General features: G+C 42.3%; 1 protein-coding gene across 2 annotated transcripts in view; it reads left to right on the top strand.

The window, feature by feature from the left end:
• Positions 1 to 27,148, top strand: part of ap1ar (adaptor related protein complex 1 associated regulatory protein) — a 98,372-nt gene that overhangs the window by 52,380 nt on the left and 18,844 nt on the right. Inside the window, exons 3-8 of one of the 2 annotated variants that reach the window (XM_073043046.1) lie at positions 4,041 to 4,067; positions 5,041 to 5,066; positions 5,566 to 5,662; positions 7,921 to 8,019; positions 15,247 to 15,311; positions 23,987 to 24,060. In XM_073043046.1, coding sequence (XP_072899147.1) covers positions 4,041 to 4,067; positions 5,041 to 5,066; positions 5,566 to 5,662; positions 7,921 to 8,019; positions 15,247 to 15,311; positions 23,987 to 24,060 — 388 coding nt within the window. The remainder of the gene's footprint in view (positions 1 to 4,040; positions 4,068 to 5,040; positions 5,067 to 5,565; positions 5,663 to 7,920; positions 8,020 to 15,246; positions 15,312 to 23,986; positions 24,061 to 27,148) is intronic. The other variant, XM_073043047.1, reaches the window with a different exon arrangement.

Here is a 27,148-nt window from a genome sequence, read left to right as displayed (position 1 = left end):
GCACATGCCCTCAAGCAAACACCACACAATCAAGCAACAGTCCTCAATAGACAGGCAGCACTGACATAGTGTGGAAACCACAAATACACATTATGAATCAACACAAGGTTGTTACTTGCCACAAGTTGCTCCTGTTTCCAACATGATATTCTCGGTGTTGCAATTCCAATTTCACCAATGGGTCTAAGGCAATCGTTTGCCATAGTCTGGTGTTCGTTTGATATACCTTTTACATTTACTTTAAAACAAACCAAAAGCCCTGAGAGACTAAGCCGGGGGATCGATACTGTATGATATGCTTCAAAAATAACTAAGTTCCAAAGTCAAAACAGGTACTTTAGATCCTTTATTACAAAGCCAGCAAAGATGAACCATCTTTTTGCGGAAAAAAAACTAATGAAACTAAATTAGCAATATGGCATTCAAACTAGTGAAGTAACAAAGTTAGTGGTCAAACTAGTGTATTTAAGCTAAGTCAGCGATCTAGTTGGTGTTCCAATAACATCCCAATTAGCATAACTAAGACAAACTAAATTAGCGGTCAACCAAAAAATGTCAACTCATGCCTTACCCCCCTCTCAAGTAGACAAAACCAACTTAGAGTGAATACATATACCACACACCAACTCACATGAAAGGTTAGCAAAATACACCACAAAGTACAATACAGACAGAAAATAGATACATGTCTCCAATGGACAGAAAATAGATGCATGGCTCTTACACCTTTAATTCCAGAGGCCATTATTGTGAACCGCCTCTGAAACCTCTTCAGGGCCAGCACATTCTTTATTAGAGACAAGGCCCAAAATTGCTCACAACATCCAATATTTGGTCTTTTAAAGCCTGAGTAGTACAGTACATTCCTACTTTTATATTCTAGTCCTGTTGAAATTAATGCTGACATACCATTTGTCTTCTTTACTAGTGATTCACCCTACAAATTAATCTTGGGGATATCCCTATGTAGGACTCCCAAGTCCCTTTTACACCTCTGATTTCTGAACTTTCTCCCCATTTAGATAATAGTCCAGACCTTTATTCTTCCTACAAAAGTGCAAACCCCACTATTCCCCACATGGTATTCCATCTGCCACTTCTTTGCTTACACTTTCATCCTGTCCAAGTCTTCCTGCAAGTCATCCAGTTTTCTGTCCAGCTGATATCGTTAACACAATGGACACTCATCTAGAACGAGAGAATCTGCTGATGCTGGAAATCCAAAGCAGCACACAGAAAATGCTGGAGCAACTCAACAGGCCAGGCAGCATCTATGGGAAAGAGTACAGTTAACATTTCAGGCTGAGACCCTTCAGCAAGACTCTTAAAGAGCTCACAGCTACCTGGACTATTCCTCTTCCCACCCTTTCTCTTGCAAAAATGCTATCTCCTTCTTACAATTCCTCCGTCTGCTCTCAGGATGAGGCTTTTCATTCCAGGACGAAGGAGATGCCTTCCTTTTTAAAACAAAGGGGCTTCCCTTCTTCCACCATCAACTCTGCTCTCAAACACATCTCTCCCATTTCCCACACATCTGCCCTCACCCCATCCTCATGTCACCCCACTCGGGATAGGGTTCCCCTTGTCCTCACCTACCACCCCACCAGCCTCCAGGTCCAACGTATAATTCTCCGTAACGTCCGCCACCTCCAACGGGATCCTACTACCAAGCACATCTTTCCCTCCCCACCCTTTCTGCTTTCCGCAGGGATTGCTCCCTGCGCGACTCCCTTGTCCACTCGTCCCCCCCCCCCCATCCCTTCCCACCAATCTCCCTCCTGACACTTATCCTTGTAAACAGAACAAGTGCTACACCTGCCCTTACACTTCCTCCCTCACCACCATTCAGGGCCCCAGACAGTCCTTCCAGGTGAGGCGACACTTCACCTGTGAGTCGGTTGGTGTGGTATACTGCGTCTGGTGCTCCCGGTGTGACCTTTTATATATTGGTGAGACCCGACGCAGACTGGGAGACTGTTTCGCTGAACACCTACACTCGGTCCGCCAGAAAAAGCAGGATCTCCCAGTGGCCACACATTTTAATTCCAGGTCCCATTCCCATTCTGATATGTCTATCCATGGCCTGCTCTACTGTCAAAATGAATCCAAACTCAGGTTGGAGGAACAACACTTTATATACCAGCTGGGTAGCCTCCAACCTGATGGCATGAACATTAACTTCTCCAACTTCCGTTAATGCCCCTCCTCCCCTACTTACCCCATCCCTGACATATTTAGTTGTTTGCTTGTTCTCCATCTCCCTCTGGTGCTTCTCCCCCCCCCCCCCCCTTTCTCCCGAGGCCTCCCGTCCCATGATCCTTTCCCTTCTCCAGCTCTGTATCACTTTCGCCAATCACCTTTCCAGCTCTTAGCTTCATCCCACCCCCTCCGGTCTTCTCCTATCATTTCGCATTTCCCCCTCCCCCCACTACTTTCAAATCTCTTACAATCTTTCCTTTCAGTTAGTCCAGACGAACGGTCTCGGCCCGAAATATCAACAGTGCTTCTCCTTATAGATGCTGCCTGGCTTGCTATGTTCCACCAGCATTTTGTGTGTGTAGCAGGACTCTTAACTTGTGTGGCAGCTTATAAAAAGCTTTCTGAAATTCCAAGTAAATAACATCCACTCATACTCCTTTGTCTACCCTGCTTGTTCCTCCTCAAAGAATTCTAACAGATTTGTCAGGCAAGATCTCCCCTTCATGAAACTGTGCAGATTCAATCTTGTTTTTTGTGTGCTTCTGTGTTCTGTGAAGCTTCATCCATAATGACAGACTCAAAACTCGTTACCAACCACAGGGGTCAGGCTCACCAGCCTAAAAGTTCCTGTTTTTTGCCTCCCTCTCTCCCTTAAAACAGCAGTGTCATTTTAGCAATTTTCCTGCCCTTTGGGACTTTCCCTGACTCCAGTGATTCTTGAAAGATCACTACAAATGCTTCCACAACCTCTCCAGCTATCTCTTGCAAAACTCTGGACCATCTGGTCCAGGTGATTTATCCATTTTCATGCCTCACAGCTACCCCAACAATTTCTCCTTGGTAATGGACACTGCACTCATATCTCCCCCGACTCTTGAATTTCTGGCATGTTTCTGGTGTCTTCCATTGCGAAAATAGATGCAAATTTTTTCAGTTTCCAACGTCATTTTCAGCCTCTCCAATGCCTGCTGTTGCCTTTCATAAATCTTTTTTTAATAAAAAAAAACAACTTTTGGAATCTTTTATTATTTGCTAGTTTACCCTTGTATTTCATCTTCAGAGTTCAAAGTAAGTTTATTTGCAAAGTACTACTTTGTCACCATTTACTCCTGGAGATTCAAATGAAGGCTCTGAATCGTAGCAGAGTTATGAATGATTCCCCAACAGCAGAGACAATGTTAATGTCTTTATGACTATGAGGCCAATGGAGGCCACCCCTATCAACTTAGTTCAAGCACTTAGTTATGCAGCAACCACTTTCCTGCACTTAAGATATGCCAAACATGAAATAGTAAAATCCTGAGTCCTGGTCTGAACTGTTGATGTTTTTTCCCCTCCTTTGATGCTACCTGACCTGAGTTCCTCCAGCATTTTTGTGTGTTGCTCTGGAATTCTAGCATTTGTAGAATCCCTTGTTTATAATGATTTCCTTCACTAGGGGTCACTGTTGATAGACCTTGTACAAATTCTAAAGCAGCACATTGGAGAGCCTTTGATAGATGTCCCCATTTATTTTTTGCAGATGTGGTTATGGGGAAATGCATTGTGTAATGTATGTAACATCCTTACTCTTAGTGAATGCTTATAACATGTATTCGAATCTTGTGAAAGTTATAGTCATAGTGAATTTGAAGCCACAAATTTCAAGAAGGAACATTGGTTGCAAAAATACTCCTTTTCGCACATTTTTCTGAAACAGCCATAGCTTTTCAGTTGCTCTAAGTTCACCGTTCTCTTGTCTGATGCCCTTTTCCAATTGGTTGGCACGTATCAGCAAAAGCATCACTTCGTGGTACATGACACTAATCTAAAATTAATCACACTGTTTTGTTTCCTTGCAGTTTGAGAACTTGGTGGAGAGTGATGAGGTAGGCTTGCTTCAGCTCTCTTGGGAAATCTGACACACTGTATTGCAGGCCATCATTGTGTAACTGTATCATGGATGTGTTTTCACCAGAACTGAGATTACTATTGAAAATCTAATTTTGTACTAGAGGATGTGAACCTGTGAAATGGCAAAGGAGCTACTGTTGTCATTGTGTCAAATTTTGTGATTGGGAATCAGCATGGGGGGGGGGGGGGAGGTGGGGAGTGTGATCCATATTTCCTAATATAGTTTCTGTTGCCTTTTAATGGGAAAATCATTTTTTTAACCTAAATATACCAATGTGTATTAAAGCATTTTGCTAATTGTGGATAATGTTTTGGATTTGTATTTCAAAATTACTTCTGTCCTTCATTGATTCAATTCAAATATACATATAAAATGAGGAAGATCTCTGATAATTGGCAAATCTCTTTTGGTATCCTGGGTAACAAAATAATGATCAATTAACATAATACAAAGAAGTTTTTCCATAGGTTAATTATAGTTTCCACTGTTCGTCTATCATTGGTGACCAAGAAATGGGCTGTTTGTAAACTTCAGCAGCATGTTGAATCCCTCGTACTCATGCCTAGAACTGTATCAACTGTGGTGTGTTAACAATATAAAATGTAAAACTATGCATTCTAAAGATCTTTTTACTGTACAATTATGACAAATGGTTATTAGGTTAAATCAAACCATCTAAATTTAGGCTTCAAAGTAATGGATGATATTTGTCCTTTAGTTGATGTAAAATAATTCATAAATGAAAATGTTTTTATACCTTTAGTTTTCACTCAGCCTAAGTGTTAATGCTACAGGCTGCATGGGGAAGTCTTTACAAGCTTTGAGGTACTTGTGTTTTGGTGGAGATAAAATTTTTGTATATAACCACTTAAGCTGTTTGTAAAAAATGACCAATAATTGCTTAAACACTGAATTTTTTAATGAATTTTTAAAATTGTTATTTACAGACTGAAAGTCCAGGATCCAACCAGAGGTAAGTAAGGAGTTTGTACCATAAAAGAAGAGGGCATTAAATGGGTACTACAATGTAGTGCCAGAATGTAGTCAGGTGGTCCACACAAAAAAAAAACAATCTTTGGTGGGGAATTTGTTAAAGGATTTTTTTTTTTTGAACTGAATTATGTGATAAAATTCTGGTACTTGGCAGTAGCTGCCTACACACATCACATCTGTGTTGTCAAGATGGCCCCATAAAGTATGTTGGGTTTTGAGGAACAATTTTTGTAGTGGCCACAGTACATCAATGTAACATCCTGTCACAAGGAGGCAAGACAAAAGGTTTGTGGGGAGGGGAGGGGGGAGGTGGTGGGACTGAGGATGAGGTTTGTAGAGTTTGTAAAGAAGAACTTCATGCACACACAATCTTACAAACATTATCATGAGCATTTTGTGTTTTGTTGTGTTGCTTGTCAACAACTACAGTGTTTCTGTCTGTCAGTCAACACATTTTTTTGCTGTTCCAATTTTTGCAGACCAGTTAGTGAAGATGAAGTTCAGATCCTTCACGATAGGCAGTATGATGCACTTACTCAGAAGCAAGCGGCAGTGGACACACAGATCCAGTCTGAGGTACAGTGCAGATGATTTAGATTGCTCTTTGGAATTAGAGTATTTACATATATAAATTGTTTATAATTTTGATATGTTTTAAAATACTTATGCCAAAATTTGTATCAGAACTTATGGTAAGCTGTATATTTAGTCCATAACAGATCTTTTCAAATATTCCAGTTACCATTTTTTGTTGCTTTGAACCTTAAAACCAAGAAACATTGGAGTTTGCGTAAAGGCCATGGAATATATAAGATGTAATAATGGTCCTAGTTTTAATTGGAGGACAAATTGACTTTGCATAATTTGTTAGCTGAATAGCAACCACATGCACCTTTCAGCACCATTCTAAAGCTGATTGAGAAATGTCTGCTGTCAGTATAAGTGAGAGACCAGGTTTTGTTGACTTGGCAAGAAATAAGTTGATTTATCCATCCACCCGTCCATCCATTGCTAGAGAAGGGCATGGACTCTACTGAAATTCAGCTGTGGTTTACTTGAGCTCAGGGCTTGTTGGCGTGCGTCCATGCTAGATTGCTCTGTGACATAATCCTTACGTTTTCTTTATAACTGTTAATATTTCGTAAGAGTTGAATAATCTCAATTCAAATTCTGTTAAATGTAGAAATATATGATGGACTGCTGTCTGGTATCTTCCACTTAGATTGTGAAGAGTGTAACCATGGAAAATTGGGCATATTGGTTCTCTTGCTGATCAACCAGCAAGCTGCCCCCAGGAATATCTTTTGAAGTTATTAGATAAATTGAAGTTAAAATGATTATATATATAGATATATATATATATAATTTAGGAATATGTAAGATGTTATTTAGTTTTATATTTAAATGCAACTTTACATGTTCTCTGTTGGGATAATGATGCTAGAAGGCAAGTCAGGCAAGCCACTATGATTATGACTCTGTTAGCCAATGCCATAATGGGTGACACTGAAATTTACAGTGAATGTTGTTTTACCTCCAACTGTTCTATTTCCTGCCAAATTTGAGGGTGATTGACTAGCTGGTGAAGAAAAAGTAGGGATAGTTCAATTATTTGTTAAAGCATTGAATTCAGGGGCAAATCTGTTCAATTGCTGCTTTGAAAAGGACAAATAAAATACTGTGTTGCACTGAATGAGAAAGATTTCAAAACAAAATGAATGGTGTTATATGAGAAGGGGTTTGTCCATCTGGAGTTCTGTAAAGTTTTGGCTGAACTGTGAAAGGGAACATTGGGAGGGCGCAACATAATAAAATGAGGCTAAAACTTGTCCTATAAGAGTGGTTGCAAAAGCTTGTTTTGACCCCACTATGAACAAGATTCCAACAATCAAAAAAGTTTCTGAATCACGGAGGCAATTAATATTAAATTGATCCAGATATCAAATTCTTGTTTTTAAATTTAAAATAATTTGGCAAAAACAATTGGGAAGCTAGAAATAAATAAGGTGTTTAGGAAGAGCTATTCCTCAAATGGATACTTGAAATAAATGTCAAAAAAGGTCTGGTGCAACAAATAATAGGAATGCAACATATTTGCATATAAATTTAATCACATTCCATGATTGAAGATAGACATATCCTGAAGTGAACATGGTAACAATTTGTCAGTTTGATGTACATCAAAAAGGGATCTTCCGCCTTGTAGAGTTCCTTTCGGAGCACTGGGTGAGAATTAAATAATGTTGTTATGCGGAGTGTCAATCACTGGTCATTCACAATACACCTAATGCTTTGCTGGACAGGAACGACACAAAGGTAAATCCTGATATTTATCTTGATATCGCTTGCACCTCTTGGTTGCCATCACCTGTCCTGACGACCTTTTTGTTCTTCCCCACCCCCATTTGATCCGCCATTGGCTAAATCGAACCCAGTCCCTCCAGCCACAGAAATTCTCCTACCCCAAGGGTTGAGCAGCTTTCTCTCTCCCCCTCATGCATTCAGTCTCTGACCTTTTCCCTAAGCCGCCAGCCTGCATCTTGCCCCTGACTGTTGGTACTCTTTCCTGGACCCCCATGTTCTTATCAAAATTAAAAAAAATCATGTATTTGTGCATTATGAACTGACATGAGCTATATTCCACAATATTTTAGGATATTGTTTTGTTTAACTTTGTTTCCCCCCCCCCCCCACCATTTATTAAAACATCTTATTCCTTCACTTTAATTTCTGGTTATGTTATGTATTTTGCGTTGTATTTGTACTACTGCTCAAGTGTTTTCTAGAGAGGTTTATCATTTTGTTAACCCTTTTTTTATTTCATTCATATGCAGTTAGCTGCACAAGAGGAACAGTTAAGGATAGAAGAAGAAGCATTTTATGCTGCACAGCGTGAAGCAGCCAGGGCAGCAAAGCAGAAAAAGCTGTTGGAGGTGAGGGCATGAAGCCCCTGTTTGGTTTCTCAGCTGAAAAAGCCTTTACCCATATTTTGTTGATGGACCATATTTAATACATCTGCACTTTACAATAAGCTTTTAAAGTGATCAAAGATCTCATCTTGTTTAGATTGCACCAGAACAATATTGGCTGTGCTGATTTCTAATTGTTATGTACAACTCCAAAGCTGCAAAGCCTACTTTCTTTATAGGAGGTCATCATCGTGCATTGAATTAAGCAGACTGACATCATTGCTACATGCAGAAAATCAGAACAGAATGCTTCATCATGCGAGAGGTGCTACAATTCAGCTCCATACACTTGAAATAACATCAGCTAGGTGATTAAATATCTAGTCCACAATACTTAAAGGTTTTTCAGTGATGTAGATGTACTTACGGTCACTTCCATTTTGCCTCAACTCGCACTGAAATCAAGTATTGACCTACAATGACAAACGTTTCACTGACATTCCACCACTGGTCAGAATATTTGAAGAACTTAAAAACAGACCTGTACTAGTGAACCAACAAAAAAAACTGGTGGTATATTTGTACTGCTATAAATGTAATTGTGTATAATCCAGGAGCCACTTGAAGTCACTGAACTGTATTTTTAATTGATAATCTTGACATCCCCTGTTATGAGTTCTCGCACCACAGGTGCTGTAGCTGGTTAGGATGTTCCCCCTTTACACCGCAGAGCCAGTTAGGGATGCTCAGTAAATGGTGGATTTTGCAGCAATCTTGTCTTTCCTGGGTCTTTGCCTGTCCTCCTGCTACACAGTACAACTCCAGTATCTACAAGCCAAGCTGTTGGATGGTTGCTCACAGTCACCGTTGACCAACACCAAGAAAACAATCAACTGGGTTATCTTATCTGGGATAGCCTTTGGCGTGTGATGTGAGCTACTCGTACAGCATGCTCTACTTGTGACCTGCCCATATAGCTCCAATTATGGTTGCTTCAAATATGTTCCTGGTCTTTAATGACCTCCCCTCCCCGACCAGGATGTTGATTGGCAATGATAATGTTCTTGCAAGTTGGGTAATTTAAAATCTTCCCCTCTTTGAATTAAGCATTGTGTGGCACTTCTGTGGTACCAATATTACTTGCTACTTAGCAGCAAGACAATATTCAGGCATTTGCAGAGGAATTGCATGTGGAATGGAACATACCCACTTCTCACAGAAAGCAGCCAATGGGCCTTCCCTGAGTAAGTCCTACAGTCACATTCTGGAGCTATGTTGCTTGATCTCTGACAACCACAGCCAACTTGTATATGATGCCACACTGAGTCAAATATTGTTTTCATGCTACAGATGGTCACTCTAGCCTTAGTTCAGGCATTTGACTCCTTGGTTCATTTTTGTACCAAGCCAATGAAGTCTAGAGTCCGCTGTTGATGATGAAACCCAGGCTGGGTATTGGTGAGCAGTTTCATGGTGAATAATTGTTGCTTGATAGAAAAAATACCTAGATAATTAAGAGTAAGCAGTTTAGGCAGAAATTAGATTTGTTCTGATTTTTGTGATGCAAGTCTGCACTTTTCATGGTTGGATGCCGATGTTGTGACAGTACTGGAACTGCTTTTTGCTGCTTCAAGTGCACTCAACAGTTTCATTATTGCAAGGAGTGAATCAGACTTGCTGAGTGTGTTTCTGTGACAGTGGAGCTCACAGGAGGAAATGGAGCTGTGTCACATCCTTTCCACACATTAGGCTGAACATGCCTCAGGCTGGGCCCCACGATCAGTGAGAATGAGAGTGTGTTTCATTACAAAATGTGTCGACGGTCAACATTTGCACTTTAAGGTGCCATCATAAATTAGCCCAAGGCAGTTTCACTAATGAGCAGAATTCAAATTCCTAAAATTTATTGCAGTTTGTGCAATCATTGGGAAAACATTGACTGGTGTCTCTTGTGCGCACAGATTTATGCAATGGGTGCATGTGAAAATCTAGTGTAAGTGAAACCTGGGAAAGATGGCATAAATCCCACAGGCAGCTTCACTTCAGCATCTATTTCCATGTGTGAGTGGATTTCTAGGCCTCTGTGCAAATAACCTAAGGGAATAATTTTGAAGTTTAATAGTCTACAAATAATGAAATGCACCTGGCAGGAGAGAAAAAGAACTGAACTTCCAGAGAGAAACTGCTTTAAGTAAATAAAATTTAGTCTCTATCTGTTTCTTCTCTTGTCTATTTAAGTCAACAGAATCTTTCCACTTCTACTCCACAGCCTCTTTAATGCTCCTGAAGATCTAATATGGCTTTCTCCTTTGTGCACTCCACTGTTTACTGACACAATCCAATGGCAACATCTGAGCTGAGATGTACAATGATGACAACTACCTCAAAATCCCCATCAGATTCAAATTTATTTATCACATGTACAGTGAAATGTGTTGTTTGCAATAACAACCAATGCACCCAAAGAGGTGGTGGGGCAGCCTGGAAATATTGCTGCACATTTTGGCACCAAGAAAGCATTTCCACAATGTTCAACAGAGCACAACAACCACAGAACAAATCGCAGTAGCAAATGAAGTCCCTTCCCCCTCCCCCGCCGGCCATCCGTAGCCTCCTCAGACTTGCAGACATATGGTCTCTACTTCCGGGCTTGCCAATTTAGGTCTTCAACCTTACAGGCTTTTTCTACCTCCAGACTCGGCAAGCTCTGGACTTTAAACTTTGACTTTGCCCTTTGGTATTGACTTCAGGACTCACAGATCAGATTTGAACTTTGTACCTCAACCAGCTGACCTCTGGCATTGTTAACCCTAGTCTGTGGAGCGCTTTGGGCCTTGAAGTCCAGACTCGCATAGACCTCCGGTTCCCAGTGGCTCTGGGGGTCACTGGTATCTTCGGTGCTTGCCACTGGGTGTTCTGGCCTTGACTTTGGAAACAGGTTTTTGCCCCGACCCTTCACTCTCACTTCATAAACCCTAACTTGACCCACTAACTCCCCACGCTGTCCCCAAAATATCTGTACAAACCTAAAAACACAGCCAAATCTGAGCCACAACATGAGACATTGCAGCTTGGTGCCATTTTGACTTGAACGCCTGCTCCTGACACTGGCTCTTCATTTACTGCTCCTGACCTCTTCCTCTCTTTCATCCCTGTCCCCAAACATTGAACTGACAACTAATTCCCTGTGCTGCCCCCAAAACTGTAGTTATAGACAAAAAAATCTGAGTCACAGCATCGGGTATCACAGCTCACCCCCATCTTGACTGAAAGTGTGTAGCACATCTGGGACATCCAGTCCTAGGTGTGCCCCAAGTTTCTCCATTTATGCAATGGACAGATTAAAGATGTATTGTTTGTTCACTTACTACCAAGTCTTCAAGATTCAATTTTATTTATATGTGTACATTGAAACCATGCAGCGAAATGTGTCATTTGTGTTAACAACCAACATATCAGAGGGTGTACTGGGGGCAGCCCACAAGTTTTGCCACACTTTCTGGTGCCAGCATACCATGCCCACAATGCTCAACAGAACACAACAGGCAACAAAACAACAACAGCGAAACAAACTTCGTTTCTCCCTCCTGCCCATGTCCATTCAGTCCTTTAACTCCATGGCAGGCCTCCAGTGGACTCAGACTTAGGCCTGCAGGCTTTGGTCTTTGACTTCCCCATGGATTCGTAGAGTCCGCTCCGGCCAATAGTCTTCGCCAGACTTCCAATTTTACCCTTGGGCCTCGATCCTTGGCATCAATCACTAAGTACTAGCCCTCAAATTCTGCACTTGCAGACAATGGTTCCCTGAACACTAGGCCTCAAATTCAACTCACCAACTTGTGACCCCCATTGTTAATCAGAATTTGTTACTCCGGCACCCACCCGGCAGCTTGGGTCCATCATCTACTCTGTGCTGGCCTGGCAGCTGACATTTGACCATGGATGGCCCACATCCTCATTGCTGCCCATCAAACGTGGAGTGGAGACAGACTCTGGCCCAACCTCTATTTCCCCCATATCCCTGTCCCTAAAACCTAACCTGACCCCTTAGCTCTTCCCTTTGTCCCCAAAACCATCCTGATGAACCTAAAAAAAAAACAATTTAAAGAAGCAACTAAACCTCAGCCAATACTCAACTTCCCTGGAAATATTTTAGCTGATCCAGACTTTTTAAGTTCAGACCATGAACTGAACTTTACTGCACCACATTCCCTGTCAATTAAGCTGGTCTTCCTGCACCTCTGATTGAAGCAATTCATGTATGCTGGGACCCTCATCCATGCTTCTGCTATCTCCATGCCATTCCGATGTTGTCCCACTTGGTTTCTGTCTTCAACTTTGCAAAAAAAAAAGCACATTTTCTGCCGTCTCTATTTTAACCCATTGTCTCTCTGATAATCAGTCCTTAATATTGAAAATCATTGTTCATGATAAATTAGTCAGATGTTGCATACTGTAACACAAGTGGAATTGCAGCTGATAAAGAATACTTGTATATAGTTATTTGCTGATTTATGTTGGCACCCTGTATCACAAAGGTATCATCTTTGTGTTCAAATTTCTCCATGGCTTTACCCCTCTTTGTGACATCATCCAGCCCTACAAATGACTGTGACCTATGCATTCCTTTAATCCTGGCCCTTTGTGTGTCATCCACCCTTATACCCCTTTATAACAAACATTCCTTTAACCTTGTGGACTCGAAGTTACAGAATTCTTCCTTTAACCCAGTGGTTACCAACGTGGGGCATATGCCCCACAGGGGGGTAATTTGATTTTTAAGGGGGGCAATTCAAGAATGAGTTATTAACAGTGAATTTTTTCTAGTAAGTCTGTGTGAGTATGAGTGTGTGTGCGAGTTAATACATATGTGTATATACTATGCATACATAAAAACACTTGTGTGTATGTACATGTGTAATTGCGTATGTACTGTATATATAGTGTATCACCATCATTACAACCATCAAATGGCTTTCATAATTAAATTAATGAATTGACTGATGTAGGAAGGAACGAATGAACAAGTCCAAACGCGTAAGAAACTCGTACGAGGTCGCGCCAATGCTGCTTTTTGTAGTAGCTTTCGGTTCTTGGTGGTGTGAAGGTGTGTACATTGCGTCATCTCTTTTAAACGGTGTATCTGTCTTTGTATGCTGTAGAAACGAATCGGCATTGTTTTATTTACTTATTATTATTATTTTAATATCACTTAATGGTCTTTTTTTTTACAATTTCTTAGTAATTTCTTCCTCAGAACTTTAACAGTCCTTTGGTTCTTTTATTTTTCTCTTTCATGAATGCCATGTTCTTTGGAAGCTTGTTTAAACCAAGTTAATGGTCTTTTAGGCTTCCTCCAGGTGAATAGGAGTTCACTTTTTGAATAATAAGAATTATATATCACCACAGGGGGCATCAGGATTTTAGAGGTGATTAGGTGGGGGCATGGCCAAAAAAAGGTTGGGAACCACTGCTTTAACCTTTCCACCTCACTCCCCTAAAATCCCGAAATTCTACCAACCAACCAACTTCCTGACCACTTATCTCAGCATTGGGCTGAGTGACAATGTTTTTGATTATAGTGCAAGTCAAAATTCAATACCTGCTAACATAATTTCAATGTCTTATGTCTGTCTGTTCCTCTGATTGATGCATAAATCTGTCTCTGTGTTTCATAAGTGGAACTATAAATTCCTGAAGTAGCCACAAAACAGTAATATGCAGAAAGAGAAAGGCAAGATTAGTGTAAGTTTGGGCTACAAACACGACAAGATCTACAGATGGTGGAAATCCAAAGCTACACACAAAATGCTGGAGGAATTCAGCGGGTCAGACAGCATCTATGGAAGTGAATAAACAGTCGACGTTTCGGGCCAAGACCTTTCATCAGGACAGGAAAGAAAGAGGAGAAGTCAGAATAAGAAGGTGGTGGGGAGGAGAAGAAGAAGCACAAGGTGGTAGGTGAAACCAGGAGAGGGGGAGGGGAGAAAGAAGGTGACAGGAGATGGGTAAAATAGGGAGAGGGTGAAGGAGTAAAGAGCTGGGAAGTTGAGTGGGCAAGGAAGTCACAAGGGGAGTGTCTCTTACTGCCCCACTAGCCTCCATGTCCAGCACATAAGTCTCCATATCTTCTGCCATCTCCAACAGGATCCTACCCCAAATACATCTTTCACTCCCCACCCCCCCCCCCACACGTTTCCACTTTCCACAGGGATCACTCCTTCATGACTCCCTTGTCCACTCATCCCTCCCCACTGATCTCCCTGCTAGTACTTGTCCTTGCAAGCGGAACAAGTGCCACACCTGCCTCTGCATCTTCCTCACTACCGTACAGGGCTCTAAACGGTCCTTCCAAGTGAGGTGACACTTCATCTGTAACTGTGTTGGGGTCATCTACTGTATTCGTGCTCCCATTGAGGCCTCTTGTATATCAGTGAGTCTCGATGTAGAGTGGGAGACCGCTTCACCCAGCACCTATGCTCTGATTGCCAGAAAAATCAGGATCTTCTGATAACCACCCATTTCAATTCTAATTCCCATTCCCATTCCAACATGTCAGTCCATAGCCTTCTCTACTGCTGTGATGAGGCCACGCTCAGGTTGGAGGAGTAGCACCTTATATTCCATCTGCGTGGCCTCCAAGCTGATGACATGAACGTCGATTTCTCGAGCTTCTGGTAATTGCCTCCACCACTACCCACCACCATTCCCCATTCCTGTTTCCCTCTCTCACCTTATCTCCTACCTGCCCATCACCTCCCTCTGGTGCTCAATCTCCAGCCCTCATCTCTTTCATCAATCAACTTCCCAGCTCTTTACTTCACCCTCTCCCTCACCTTGATCTGACTTCTCCTCTTTCTTTCCAGTCCTGATGAAGAGTCTTGACCGAAATATCAACTGTTTACTCTTTTCCATAGATGGCTGCCTGGCCTGCTAAGATCCTCCAGCATTTTGTGTATGTTGTTGTGTAAGTTTGGAATAATTCTGTGAATAATTACTTAGTATGTTCGTTCCAAGGTGCAATATGAAAATTAATGATTTTGTTTTGAAACTTTCAAATTTTCTTGACCTTTTCTGTGCCCTTTACAACTGTCTAATATTTAATCTATTCCAAATAAAAACTGTTGAGTAAAATCACATGTAAACAATTGTATATATTTTGTTTCTGTTCCTCTGGGTTCCGGTTTGCAAATCAAGCTATAGTATTCTGTCTGCAAAGATGATGCACTGATTAGTCTTTGTCCTCCATAGCAACAAAGGCTACAGAAGACGAAGCAAGCAACCAAGTCTGCTGCAAGCCCTGATCAGCAAAATGGGTGAGACCTCCTTAATATTAAAGCCTTTCCAGTGTCTTGTATGCCCTCCTTCTGTTGTGCAGGCAGCTGGGAAAATGAGCAACTGAGCTATTTAAAAACAACAAAAAGTTTGAAAAACATACAGTGCAATACAGACCCTTCGGCCCACAAAGTTATGCAGAACTTGTCCCTACCTTAGAACTACTTAGGCTTTACCCATAGCCCTCTATTTTTCTAAGCTCCATGTAGCCATCCAGGAGTCTCTTAAAAGACCCTATCGTTTCCGCCTCCACCACCACCGCCGGCAGCCCATTCCACGCACTCACTACTATCTGCGTTTTAAAAAAAAAAAAAAAAAAAACAACAACTTACCCCTGACATGTCCTCTGTACCTACTTCCAAGCACCTTAAAACAATACCCTCTCGTGCTAGCCAATTCAGCCCTGGGGAAAAGCCTCTGACTATCCACACGATCAATGCTTCTCATTATCTTGTACACCTCTATCAAGTCACCTCTCATCCTCCGTCGCTCCGAGGAGAAAAGGCCAATAGTGATAGCAGTTTCAAAATTGGTTTCAACACTTGAATTAAAAAGTGAAATATCTGTCCCTTCCTGGTATTGCATGTACATTGAAACACCCATCAAGGCTGAGCTAGGACAAAGCTGCATTAACAGTGCCAGTATTAGAATAATTACTGCCATTTGTAGTTCAAAAGAGAGGTCGGGAGGGTTTAGCAGCATCATCTCAAAGTACAAATAATCAAGGAAATACAGCCCTAGTCTAGTAGTCAGAATTTTTAGTCTATGGTACTATTTTGCTGTTGGATATATGCATTCCAAGAACAGTGTAAATATTTTGAAGTGGAGAGCGTGCAACTGAATACAGTCATACGGATTTGAATAGAACAGAGCTCTGAGCAACCATAATATGATGGTATTTCAGTATCTTTGAGAAATAGATCAGTATTCTATTATCCTTTCTAAATTTGTTTTGTCTATCCACTTGCTCTTAATGATTTCTCTGCTTGGGTCCCCTAAATCTCTCTGCTCCTTCATAAGTCTTTGCTCCTTATCCTTAATATTATGGTCGTGGTCATTTTTCATTTTCTGTCCTGTTTCTTTGTCCCAAGTAGATCCTTTTACACTTTGAGCTAGTTTTCCCCCACCCATTCAATCAGACTGTGCTTCTTTTTCATTTACCATTCCCATCACATTTTTGAAATTCTACCACACTCGGTGGTATCAGCAAGTCTTTGGTGTAGTCAGGGAAATGCTGAGGCACCAATGTAAGAAATACCTTTCAGCCAAATTTAAATGCATTCATTTTCCCCACTGTTTCCTACCTTCCAAGTAAAGGTTGTCCTCAGCTCCACTTTCATTGTGTTAATTTTAAGTAGTTTCTCAAAGTTCACACAAATTCCCTTAGATACTTCTTTATCTGCCCTGTTTGATGTCATCTCAGAAGGTTCATCTGAGTTCATTGGACAACATTTAACTTCTGCAACTGACTGATGGTGCTCAGTAGTAACTTTTGTTCAACTGATTGTTCAGAATCTTGTAACTTCACCACAGCTGACCTTCAACTAAGGGCCTGCAATTATTCGTTTTATTTTCGTAGCGTAAATAATAGAACATCTAGTGCTTTACCCAAAAAGGGATTAATTCTTGCTTCAGGAGTCTTTTGAAAATTGCTGCTAATGTTTGAAAAAGAATTCCTAATTTTTTTAAATCACAATAATTTGTCAATCTTTTGTTACATCAGTTTGCCCATTACCCTTTTCAATATTGAGTGTGTGTGTGTACATATATATAGAAAGAAGTTAGGTTTCTTCCTGTTATCTTGTTGCAAAGTACACAAATATTTATTTGTCAAGCTCGAAGAAAATTTAGTTTGCTACCACTCAGTGCCTAGCCAAAAACCTGAAAAAAGCCTCAGGACAGTAATGTCTCCCAAGGAAGTTATCAAGGCTTTTTGGTTTAAATTGGTTCTGTGTATATTTTGCTGTATCTTGTCAAAATGAAGATAATATCCATTTGAAATAAAACATTTTCCAATACTCCATTTATGAATGATAGTATTTTGAGATCTCTGATCTACTGTCAAAGTGACCATTGAAATAAACACCAGCTTTTTCCTAATACCAGCTACTTCAAACCTGCTTCTTCATGTAGCTCCAACAGATGAGTTGATGAATATCTTTATTAATTGCAGTATCTGCCTCTCTTGTAGTCTTTTGGTTACAGATTCCAGAATTTCCCAGGGTCTTTCCTCTTCCCCTTTTTGCTGAAACATTTAAGTTTGGCACATTCATGAGATCCAACTTCTGTTATACAGACTTCATTCTCTTAGAAAGCTGTTGTGCTCAACTTTTTCAGATGCCCAATGGGAACTAAAGAAAGCAAGGCAGTCTTTCAGAGAAAGAGTTGGTCAGTGATAAATAAACTCTTCTCGGGCTTCCAGCCGGGTACAAATACCGATTTTAATCGGTACCTACCTGGAAGCCCGAGAAGAATTTATACTTCGTATATGCCAGGAAAGTGCTAGATCCTTTTTTTTTTATCAATGATGTTAACTGATTATTCTTAACCAGATTTTCTAGTGAAAAGAGATGCCAGGATATTTAAATACTGTTGATAAGTGTTTTCATATTTTATCACTGTCACTTTGAAGGGTAAATAATTACTCCCAGTCAATAGCAATTAACTCTGGTATGGCCAAAGGAAGTTTGCTTCTATTTACTGTACACTGGTGGCTCCCACTAATCTCCCTCCCCGCCATTCAGAGCTCCAAACAATCCTTCCAGTCCTTCTCGCCTGCAAATTTGCTGGGGGTTGTTTATTACATCAGGTACTCCCGATGTGGCTTCCTCTATATTGGTGAGATCCATCGTAAATTGGGGGACTGCTTCGTTGAGCACCCCCACTTCATCTACCAAAAGCAGGATTTCCTGATGGCCAAGCATATTAATTCCTCTTCCCATTCCAACATGTCGGTCCATGGCCCCTTCTTGTGCCACTCTCAGGTGGAGGAGCAACACCTTGTAAGCAGCCTCCAACCTGATTGCATCAATATCGATTTCTCCTTGCAGTTTAAAAAAAAGTGTCCCTCCGCCTGTCATCTTCTTTTCCCCATTCTGGCTGCTTCTTATCTGCCCATTACTTCCTCCTGGGCCCCCTCCTCCTTCCCTTTCTCCTATGGTCCATTCTCCTCTCCAGTCCTTTACCTTTCCTACACACCTGCTTTAATCTATCACCTTCCAGCTAGCTGCCTTCCCCTCCCCCACCCCACCACCTTTTTATTCCAGCATCTTCCCCATTCCTTTCCAGGCCTGAAGGAAGATCTCTGCCTGAAACATCAACTATTTATTCATCTCCATAGGTGCTGTCTGCCCGAGTTCCTCCAGCACTTTGTGTGTGTTGCAGTGTTGCAGTGTTACTGTGAGAGTTGATGTGGTCGCATTACTCTTCATTCTCCAGTCTGAGCACTCAAAAGCACATCTACTCGGCCTGTGCAGTACTTCACCAGCTGCTCAGCAATGATTTGCACATGCCATGGTGTGAACTGTCCATGACGGCTAGTTCGAATGGGCTGAGGGTCAAGTGGTTTACTGTCCATGACGGAGAGTTCGAATGGGCTGAGGGTCAAGTGGTTTACTGTCCATGACGGAGAGTTCGAATGAGCTGAGGGTCAAGTGGTTTACTGTCCATGACGGAGAGTTTGAAATGGCTGAGGGTCAAGTGGTTTACTGTCCATGACGGAGAGTTCGAATGGGCTGAGGGTCAAGTGGTTTACTGTCCATGACGGAGAGTTCGAATGGGCTGAGGGTCAAGTGGTTTACTGTCCATGACGGAGAGTTCGAATGAGCTGAGGGTCAAGTGGTTTACTGTCCATGACGGAGAGTTTGAAATGGCTGAGGGTCAAGTGGTTTACTGTCCATGACGGAGAGTTCAAATGGGCTGAGGGTCAAGTGGTTTACTGCGCATGACGGAGAGTTCGAATGGGCTGAGGGTCAAGTGGTTTACTGTCCATGACGGAGAGTTCGAATGAGCTGAGGGTCAAGTGGTTTACTGTCCATGACGGAGAGTTCGAATGGGCTGAGGGTCAAGTGGTTTACTGTCCATGACGGCTAATTCGAATGGGCTGAGGGTCAAGTGGTCTACTGTCCATGACGGCTAATTCGAATGGGCTGAGGGTCAAGTGGTTTACTGTCCATGACGGAGAGTTCGAATGGGCTGAGGGTCAAGTGGTTTACTGTCCATGACGGAGAGTTCGAATGGGCTGAGGGTCAAGTGGTTTACTGTGCATGACGGAGAGTTCGAATGGGCTGAGGGTCAAGTGGTTTTCTGTCCATGATGGAGAGTTCGAATGAGCTGAGGGTCAAGTGGTTTACTGTCCATGACGGAGAGTTCGAAATGGCTGAGGGTCAAGTGGTTTACTTTCCATGACGGAGAGTTCGAATGGGCTGAGGGTCAAGTGGTTTACTGTCCATGACGGAGAGTTCGAAATGGCTGAGGGTCAAGTGGTTTACTGTCCATGACGGCTAGTTCGAATGGGCTGAGGGTCAAGTGGTTTACTGTCCATGACGGAGAGTTCGAATGGGCTGAGGTTCAAGTGGTTTACTGTCCATGATGGAGAGTTCGAATGAGCTGAGGGTCAAGTGGTTTACTGTCCATGACGGAGAGTTCGAATGGGCTGAGGGTCAAGTGGTTTACTGTCCATGACGGAGAGTTCGAATGGGCTGAGGGTCAAGTGGTTTACTGTGCATGACGGAGAGTTCGAATGGGCTGAGGGTCAAGTGGTTTACTGTCCATGACGGAGAGTTCAAATGGGCTGAGGGTCAAGTGGTTTACTGTCCATGACGGAGAGTTCGAATGAGCTGAGGGTCAAGTGGTTTACTGTCCATGACGGAGAGTTTGAAATGGCTGAGGGTCAAGTGGTTTACTGTCCATGACGGAGAGTTCAAATGGGCTGAGGGTCAAGTGGTTTACTGCGCATGACGGAGAGTTCGAATGGGCTGAGGGTCAAGTGGTTTACTGTCCATGACGGAGAGTTCGAATGAGCTGAGGGTCAAGTGGTTTACTGTCCATGACGGAGAGTTCGAATGGGCTGAGGGTCAAGTGGTTTACTGTCCATGACGGCTAATTCGAATGGGCTGAGGGTCAAGTGGTCTACTGTCCATGACGGCTAATTCGAATGGGCTGAGGGTCAAGTGGTTTACTGTCCATGACGGAGAGTTCGAATGGGCTGAGGGTCAAGTGGTTTACTGTCCATGACGGAGAGTTCGAATGGGCTGAGGGTCAAGTGGTTTACTGTGCATGACGGAGAGTTCGAATGGGCTGAGGGTCAAGTGGTTTTCTGTCCATGATGGAGAGTTCGAATGAGCTGAGGGTCAAGTGGTTTACTGTCCATGACGGAGAGTTCGAAATGGCTGAGGGTCAAGTGGTTTACTTTCCATGACGGAGAGTTCGAATGGGCTGAGGGTCAAGTGGTTTACTGTCCATGACGGAGAGTTCGAAATGGCTGAGGGTCAAGTGGTTTACTGTCCATGACGGCTAGTTCGAATGGGCTGAGGGTCAAGTGGTTTACTGTCCATGACGGAGAGTTCGAATGGGCTGAGGGTCAAGTGGTTTACTGTCCATGATGGAGAGTTCGAATGAGCTGAGGGTCAAGTGGTTTACTGTCCATGACGGAGAGTTTGAATGGGCTGAGGGTCAAGTGGTTTACTGTCCATGACGGCTAGTTCGAATGGGCTGAGGGTCAAGTGGTTTACTGTCCATGACGGAGAGTTCAAATGGGCTGAGGGTCAAGTGGTTTACTGTCCATGACGGAGAGTTCGAATGGGCTGAGGGTCAAGTGGTTTACTGTCCATGACGGAGAGTTCGAATGGGCTGAGGGTCAAGTGGTTTACTGTGCATGACGGAGAGTTCGAATGTGCTGAGGGTCAAGTGGTTTACTGTCCATGACGGAGAGTTCGAATGGGCTGAGGGTCAAGTGGTTTACTGTGCATGACGGAGAGTTCGAATGGGCTGAGAGTCAAGTGGTTTACTGTGCATGACGGAGAGTTCGAATGGGCTGAGAGTCAAGTGGTTTACTGTCCATGACGGAGAGTTCGAATGGGCTGAGGGTCAAGTGGTTTACTGTCCATGACGGAGAGTTCGAATGAGCTGAGAGTCAAGTGGTTTACTGTCCATGATGGAGAGTTCGAATGGGCTGAGGGTCAAGTGGTTTACTGTCCATGGCGGAGAGTTCGAATGGGCTGAGGGTCAAGTGGTTTACTGTCCATGACGGAGAGTTCGAATGGGCTGAGGGTCAAGTGGTTTACTGTCCATGACGGAGAGTTCGAATGGGCTGAGGGTCAAGTGGTTTACTGTGCATGACGGAGAGTTCGAATGGGCTGAGAGTCAAGTGGTTTACTGTCCATGACGGAGAGTTCGAATGGGCTGAGGGTCAAGTGGTTTACTGTCCATGGCGGAGAGTTCGAATGGGCTGAGAGTCAAGTGGTTTACTGTCCATGACGGAGAGTTCGAATGGGCTGAGGGTCAAGTGGTTTACTGTGCATGACGGAGAGTTCGAATGGGCTGAGAGTCAAGTGGTTTACTGTGCATGACGGAGAGTTCGAATGGGCTGAGAGTCAAGTGGTTTACTGTCCATGACGGAGAGTTCGAATGGGCTGAGGGTCAAGTGGTTTACTGTCCATGACGGAGAGTTCGAATGAGCTGAGAGTCAAGTGGTTTACTGTCCATGACGGAGAGTTCGAATGGGCTGAGGGTCAAGTGGTTTGCTGTCCATGGCGGAGAGTTCGAATGGGCTGAGGTTCAAGTGGTTTACTGTCCATGACGGAGAGTTCGAATGGGCTGAGGGTCGAGTGGTTTACTGTCCATGACGGAGAGTTCGAATGGGCTGAGAGTCAAGTGGTTTACTGTCCATGACGGAGAGTTCGAATGGGCTGAGGGTCGAGTGGTTTACTGTCCATGACGGAGAGTTCGAATGGGCTGAGAGTCAAGTGGTTTACTGTCCATGATGGAGAGTTCGAATGGGCTGAGGGTCAAGTGGTTTGGCAGCTCTGAGACATGAGGCTGCCATAGTTAAGGCAGCCATTGCCTTGACAGACAACCTGAATCCTATAATCATCACCTACTGCAGGATGTGATGGAAACTGCTATCAATTATTCCAATTCTAAGTGCTAAGTATATTTGTAACATGTTGAGAGAGATCTTCCATCCTGGGATCATCACTTTTTTTGTACTTGCAAAGATCTACTGTACCACCAATTCTGCTGTGTGCCCTACTCTGGCATATGAGGAGTCCAACAGGAGTCTGAACGTCCATTGATTTCCAAAGGAATCTTACTCACCGATCATGTATCTTGGCACCAGTACAGTCGCCCCATTCAAAAGAGAAATTATCTTCAAAAAGCTTTTAATTTGATTTAGTTTAAATGTATTTATTTACTTTTAAGTGTGGCTCTCTAAACTTTTTTAACTTTCTATTTTTTTTTTATTTGGGTTCCTACCTGTTTGTATTTACTTAGTATTAATTGACCGCCTTCTTTCTTTTCTTTTTCATTTTACAATATTTTTATTCAGAAAAAAAAACAAGATTTACAGAGTGCAACACATAGATACATCTCAACATAAATTGTGTACATTCATATATTATAATAAAATTGATCAAAATGTTATAGCATATCACATAAAGGTATACCACTCTGTAATCAAAAATTTAAAGATAGGTCATACATCATAAAAGAAATTTTTTATATAAAAAAAGTCAACCCCCTATCAACTACCAAAGAAAAAAGCTGATGGATGATAATGGATAATTAGAAAAAAAACATTTTCGCTTAAGAAGAGAAGATAGAAATATACATAAAAGTCTGTGCACTGTTAAACTTTATAAATTGGAAAAGTAATTTAGGAAAGGTCCCCAGATATCATAAAAAGATTGTTTCGAATTTAAGACTGAACAGCGGATCTTCTCTTAATTTAAATAAGACATAATATCACGTAGCCGTTGAAGATGTGTAGGAGGGGTAGACTCCTTCCATTTAAGCAAGATTGCTCTCCTTGTTAAAAGAGAGGTAAAAACTAAAACCTGTAGGTTAGGAGTATTTAAAGTTATATCTTTATAACTAAAAAGTTATAACTTTTTAGGGTCCAATTTGACCCAAATCCCCTTCCTGCCTTGTTTGGTATTATTGCAAATGAAGACCGCTTTAAAAAGCAATACTTCTGGGTGTACTTCTGGCTATCAATACCATACTGGGGGCATAGTTTTCTTCCAGGGCCTTTCCCTTTGTGGTCCATCTTGCTGCATTTGACCAGACCAGTCCACTGCGAACCAGCCTCTCAGCAGAAGATATCCACAACCATTTGGAAACAGCAGTGATCCAAGGAAGGTCAATTGGTATTTTGAACAGCAGAACATCCGCCCCATTATGTTACCATTTCATAGATGTTAGTTTTAATGAAATACTGAAGTGATCATAAATGCCATGTAAGTTTAGCATTCTGCTATTGAAACAGAATGCTACAGCACTTGTACATGACTGCAGACAATCAGCCAAATTTAATTATGAGGAGTTTATTGGCATGACTCCTACTGAGGACATTTTTCAAATCAGTCCTAAATGTCTTTAAAACTGGTGGTGAACTTGACTAATGGATTGTTAATTTTTCTCCTACTTTGTGCAGTGAAACAGGAGAAGAATTTGACACTTATCTGCAGCATGCAAAATCTCAGTCTGAAGCTTTCCGGAACCAACACAGTAAGTTTTCTTACTGGAAGATGAGGGCAAGATATTCTCCCAAATACTTCTTTAATATATAATTATTTTAGTTACCTGTGGCTAAATGTGCATTTGAACTTGAAAGTAGATGAGTGTATTGAGGCAAAACCAGTTCAATTGCTGTGATTTAGGTTGCATGTTGGTTCCAGTGACCATGATTCTATTAGTCTTAAAATGAGTATGAACAACTCGGCAGATTAAATTTCTAAACTGAGGCAGGGCCAATTTTGGAGACATTCAGTGGGATCTGGCAGAGGATGATTGTGTGAGGATGTTTGCTGGTTAAAGGACAACTGACGAGTGGGAGGCTTTTAAAACTGTAATATCAAATGTCCTGGAGGCAACAAGTTCTTGTCGGGTGAAGGGAAAAGCTGGCAAGTTTAGGGAACCCTGACTGATGAGCAATGTTCAGGTTAGTAGAAGGAAGTGTACTGTATGTGAGTCTAGACTAGTGGCTCCCATGCCGGGGTCCACGGGCCCCTCAGTTAATGGTAGGGGACCAAGGCATAAAAGAATTTGGGAAGCCCTGGTCTAGACAGTTGGGAGCAAGAGAAACCCTCTGTCAATACAAAGTACACTTGAGGGAAATCAGGAGCACAAAAAGAGGGTAAGAGGTGAATCAGGCAGACAGGGTTAAGAAAAAATCCCAAGAGATTTCAGGTTACATTAAGAGTGAAAGGGTTGCAAGGAAATGAATAGGTCCTATTAAAGACTATTTAGAACAGCCTTTCTCAACCTTTTTGCCCTGGAGGAACCCTTGAAATAATTTTCAGGTCTTGGGGAACCCCTGCATAAAAATTATTATATCTAGAGCTCACGGTACATTAGTATGATCAGTAAGTTGTAGATATAATAATCCAAAAATAATTGTCGATGTTCTTTTGAGTACAGAATGAATTTTTAGCCAACCTTTCTTGGGGAAAAAATAATTAAGCTTAGCTTACCTTTCTTGAAATTACTCTTTCTTTCTTTTACATAAATTTTAAGAACTCATAAGGCAAACATAATAAATTTCTCTTATTATGGGTCAAACGAGATAAGCACACAGATTTCACCTTCAACTGAAATGAGACGATTTCCATCCTTGCTCTTGATGCTTGTTAAACAAGAAAAAGCTTGCTCTCACATGTTAGAAATGTAAATTGCAGCAAAATGGTCATTGCTTTCCTATGAATGACAGAATAGTTCCTTCACAGATATCCAGAACTTGTTCAGGGGCAGGTCAGTAAATCTCATCTTGAGTGCACAATCAAGAGTGCAGCACACTAAGTTCTTCATCTCTCAAAGTCAAGTTCTGAGACTGAGCAGAAAGTTCAGAGAAAGGGTCCCTCACCCAGTCATAAACTTGCATTGAAAGGGAGGGAAAATGCTGTTCAATTTTGCTCCGCGGTTTTTCAATAAGACTTGGGACTTTTTGATATCCTCCCTCAGTCTCAAGCCCAAGCAGTGGAGACATTTCAAGATTTCCTTTTGCATCATGTTTTTCCAAAGGTTCAGTTTCCTTTTAAATCCAAGAATCTTGCCACTTGAAGTCAAAACATTTTCTCCAGGGCCTTGCAAAGACTTGTTCAACTGGTTCATATGATGAAAAATGTTTGACAAGTAAGCTAGTTTTTGCAGCCATTCTTCATCTTTAAAGCACTTAGCAAAATCTGGCCTACTATTTTCTTGAAGTCCTCCTGCAATTCACCTTTCATTTCAAACACCCTGTTGAGAACTCTTCCTCTGCTAAGCCTCTGGATTTCTGTATGTAGCAGGAGATCGGTGTGCTCTTGGTCCAGGTTTTCACACAGTTTTTTTTAACGTTCTCGTGAACTGGACTTACAGCTACTAAATAACTTGTTTCCTCAGTCTTTTTACTGACTGTGACTTTATTTTCAAAAGCTTTAATATTTTTTGAGATTCCAATAGTCATTTAAAATAATCAGCACTTTTGCGTGTCATATGGCATATTAAGTGTTAAGTGTTATATTAAGTGTTTTTTCAATTTTGCTGGAGCCATTACTACATCTGTAGGTTGTTTGCCACAGACTGGGCACAGTGGAACAGGACAGCTTGAATCACCAGTCCATGGAAAACCCAGTGATAAGTAGCTTTCATTGTAAAGGTATGATACTGTCTGGTTACTTTAGACCCACCCACTGCTTTTGTCTCCAGGACCCAGAAGAGGATAGTGGACGTCTCCTGGGGCAACAGGAAGCATTGGGTCACTGCTGCAGTCCTGAGTGTTCCGATCGCAGAGGGCGGTCACTCACTGGCGAGTGTGCGCACCCAGCTGGCTGATCTCCACCTCAAGACCCTGCAGAGATACCTGTATAGTGACCGCCCTCCGAGATTGCATGCACTGGCAACATACTTCCTCCGCCAGGGACACTGTAGCATTAGCCACATTATCTTGAGGGAACTGCTCACTTTTTTGCCAAGTGCTGTTGAGGGTATGGAGTCTAGTCTCATCCAGACTAGGTGCTCCTGCACCGGTGGGGGACGGTACTCTAGCTGCAAGGGGGACTGAACCCCATCCAATCAAGGTGGATATCGAGGGGACTTGGGGAAGTGGAGAGTTTCTGGCTGCACCACCACCTGATAGGCTGGAAGTTTATCATCGGACTCAGGCTTCGGGATGCCACGTGGGAGAGGGTCCTGCATAACATGAGCTGTCTCGCGGGAATTCCCACCATGTCTTTCCGTGTCACTCCAAAGCGTTTCTGTAATGGACTGCTTGTCACTTCCTTGCCTTTGTCTGCTGTCCAGACTCACCTTGCCAGTCTGTTTTACCATCTGGAAGTGAAGAAGGTCCCCAGCTGAAATCTTGTTATGCAGGGAGTCCTTCCCCTGTACACTGGTGATCTGGAGTGGAAGGTGGTGCACAGGCAGTACCGTACAACAGGTACCGACACCCATCCACCTGTCCATTCTGTGGCCGGGAGGGGTCAGTGTTTCACGGAGTGTGAGACTGCAGCCCCTGTTTGAGTATCTGAAGGGCCTGCTGCTCGGGCTCTGGTTGCACTTCAGCTCCACGCTTCTTATATATGGGCACCGAGAACGGAAGAGGGGTGGGTCGCAAGGA

The sequence above is a fragment of the Hemitrygon akajei genome, chromosome 4, assembly GCF_048418815.1.
Source record: "Hemitrygon akajei chromosome 4, sHemAka1.3, whole genome shotgun sequence".
Taxonomy (NCBI): Eukaryota; Metazoa; Chordata; class Chondrichthyes; order Myliobatiformes; family Dasyatidae; genus Hemitrygon; species Hemitrygon akajei.
The sequence above is the reverse complement of the archived record's forward strand: the minus strand, read 5'-3'. Positions and strand labels throughout refer to the sequence as shown.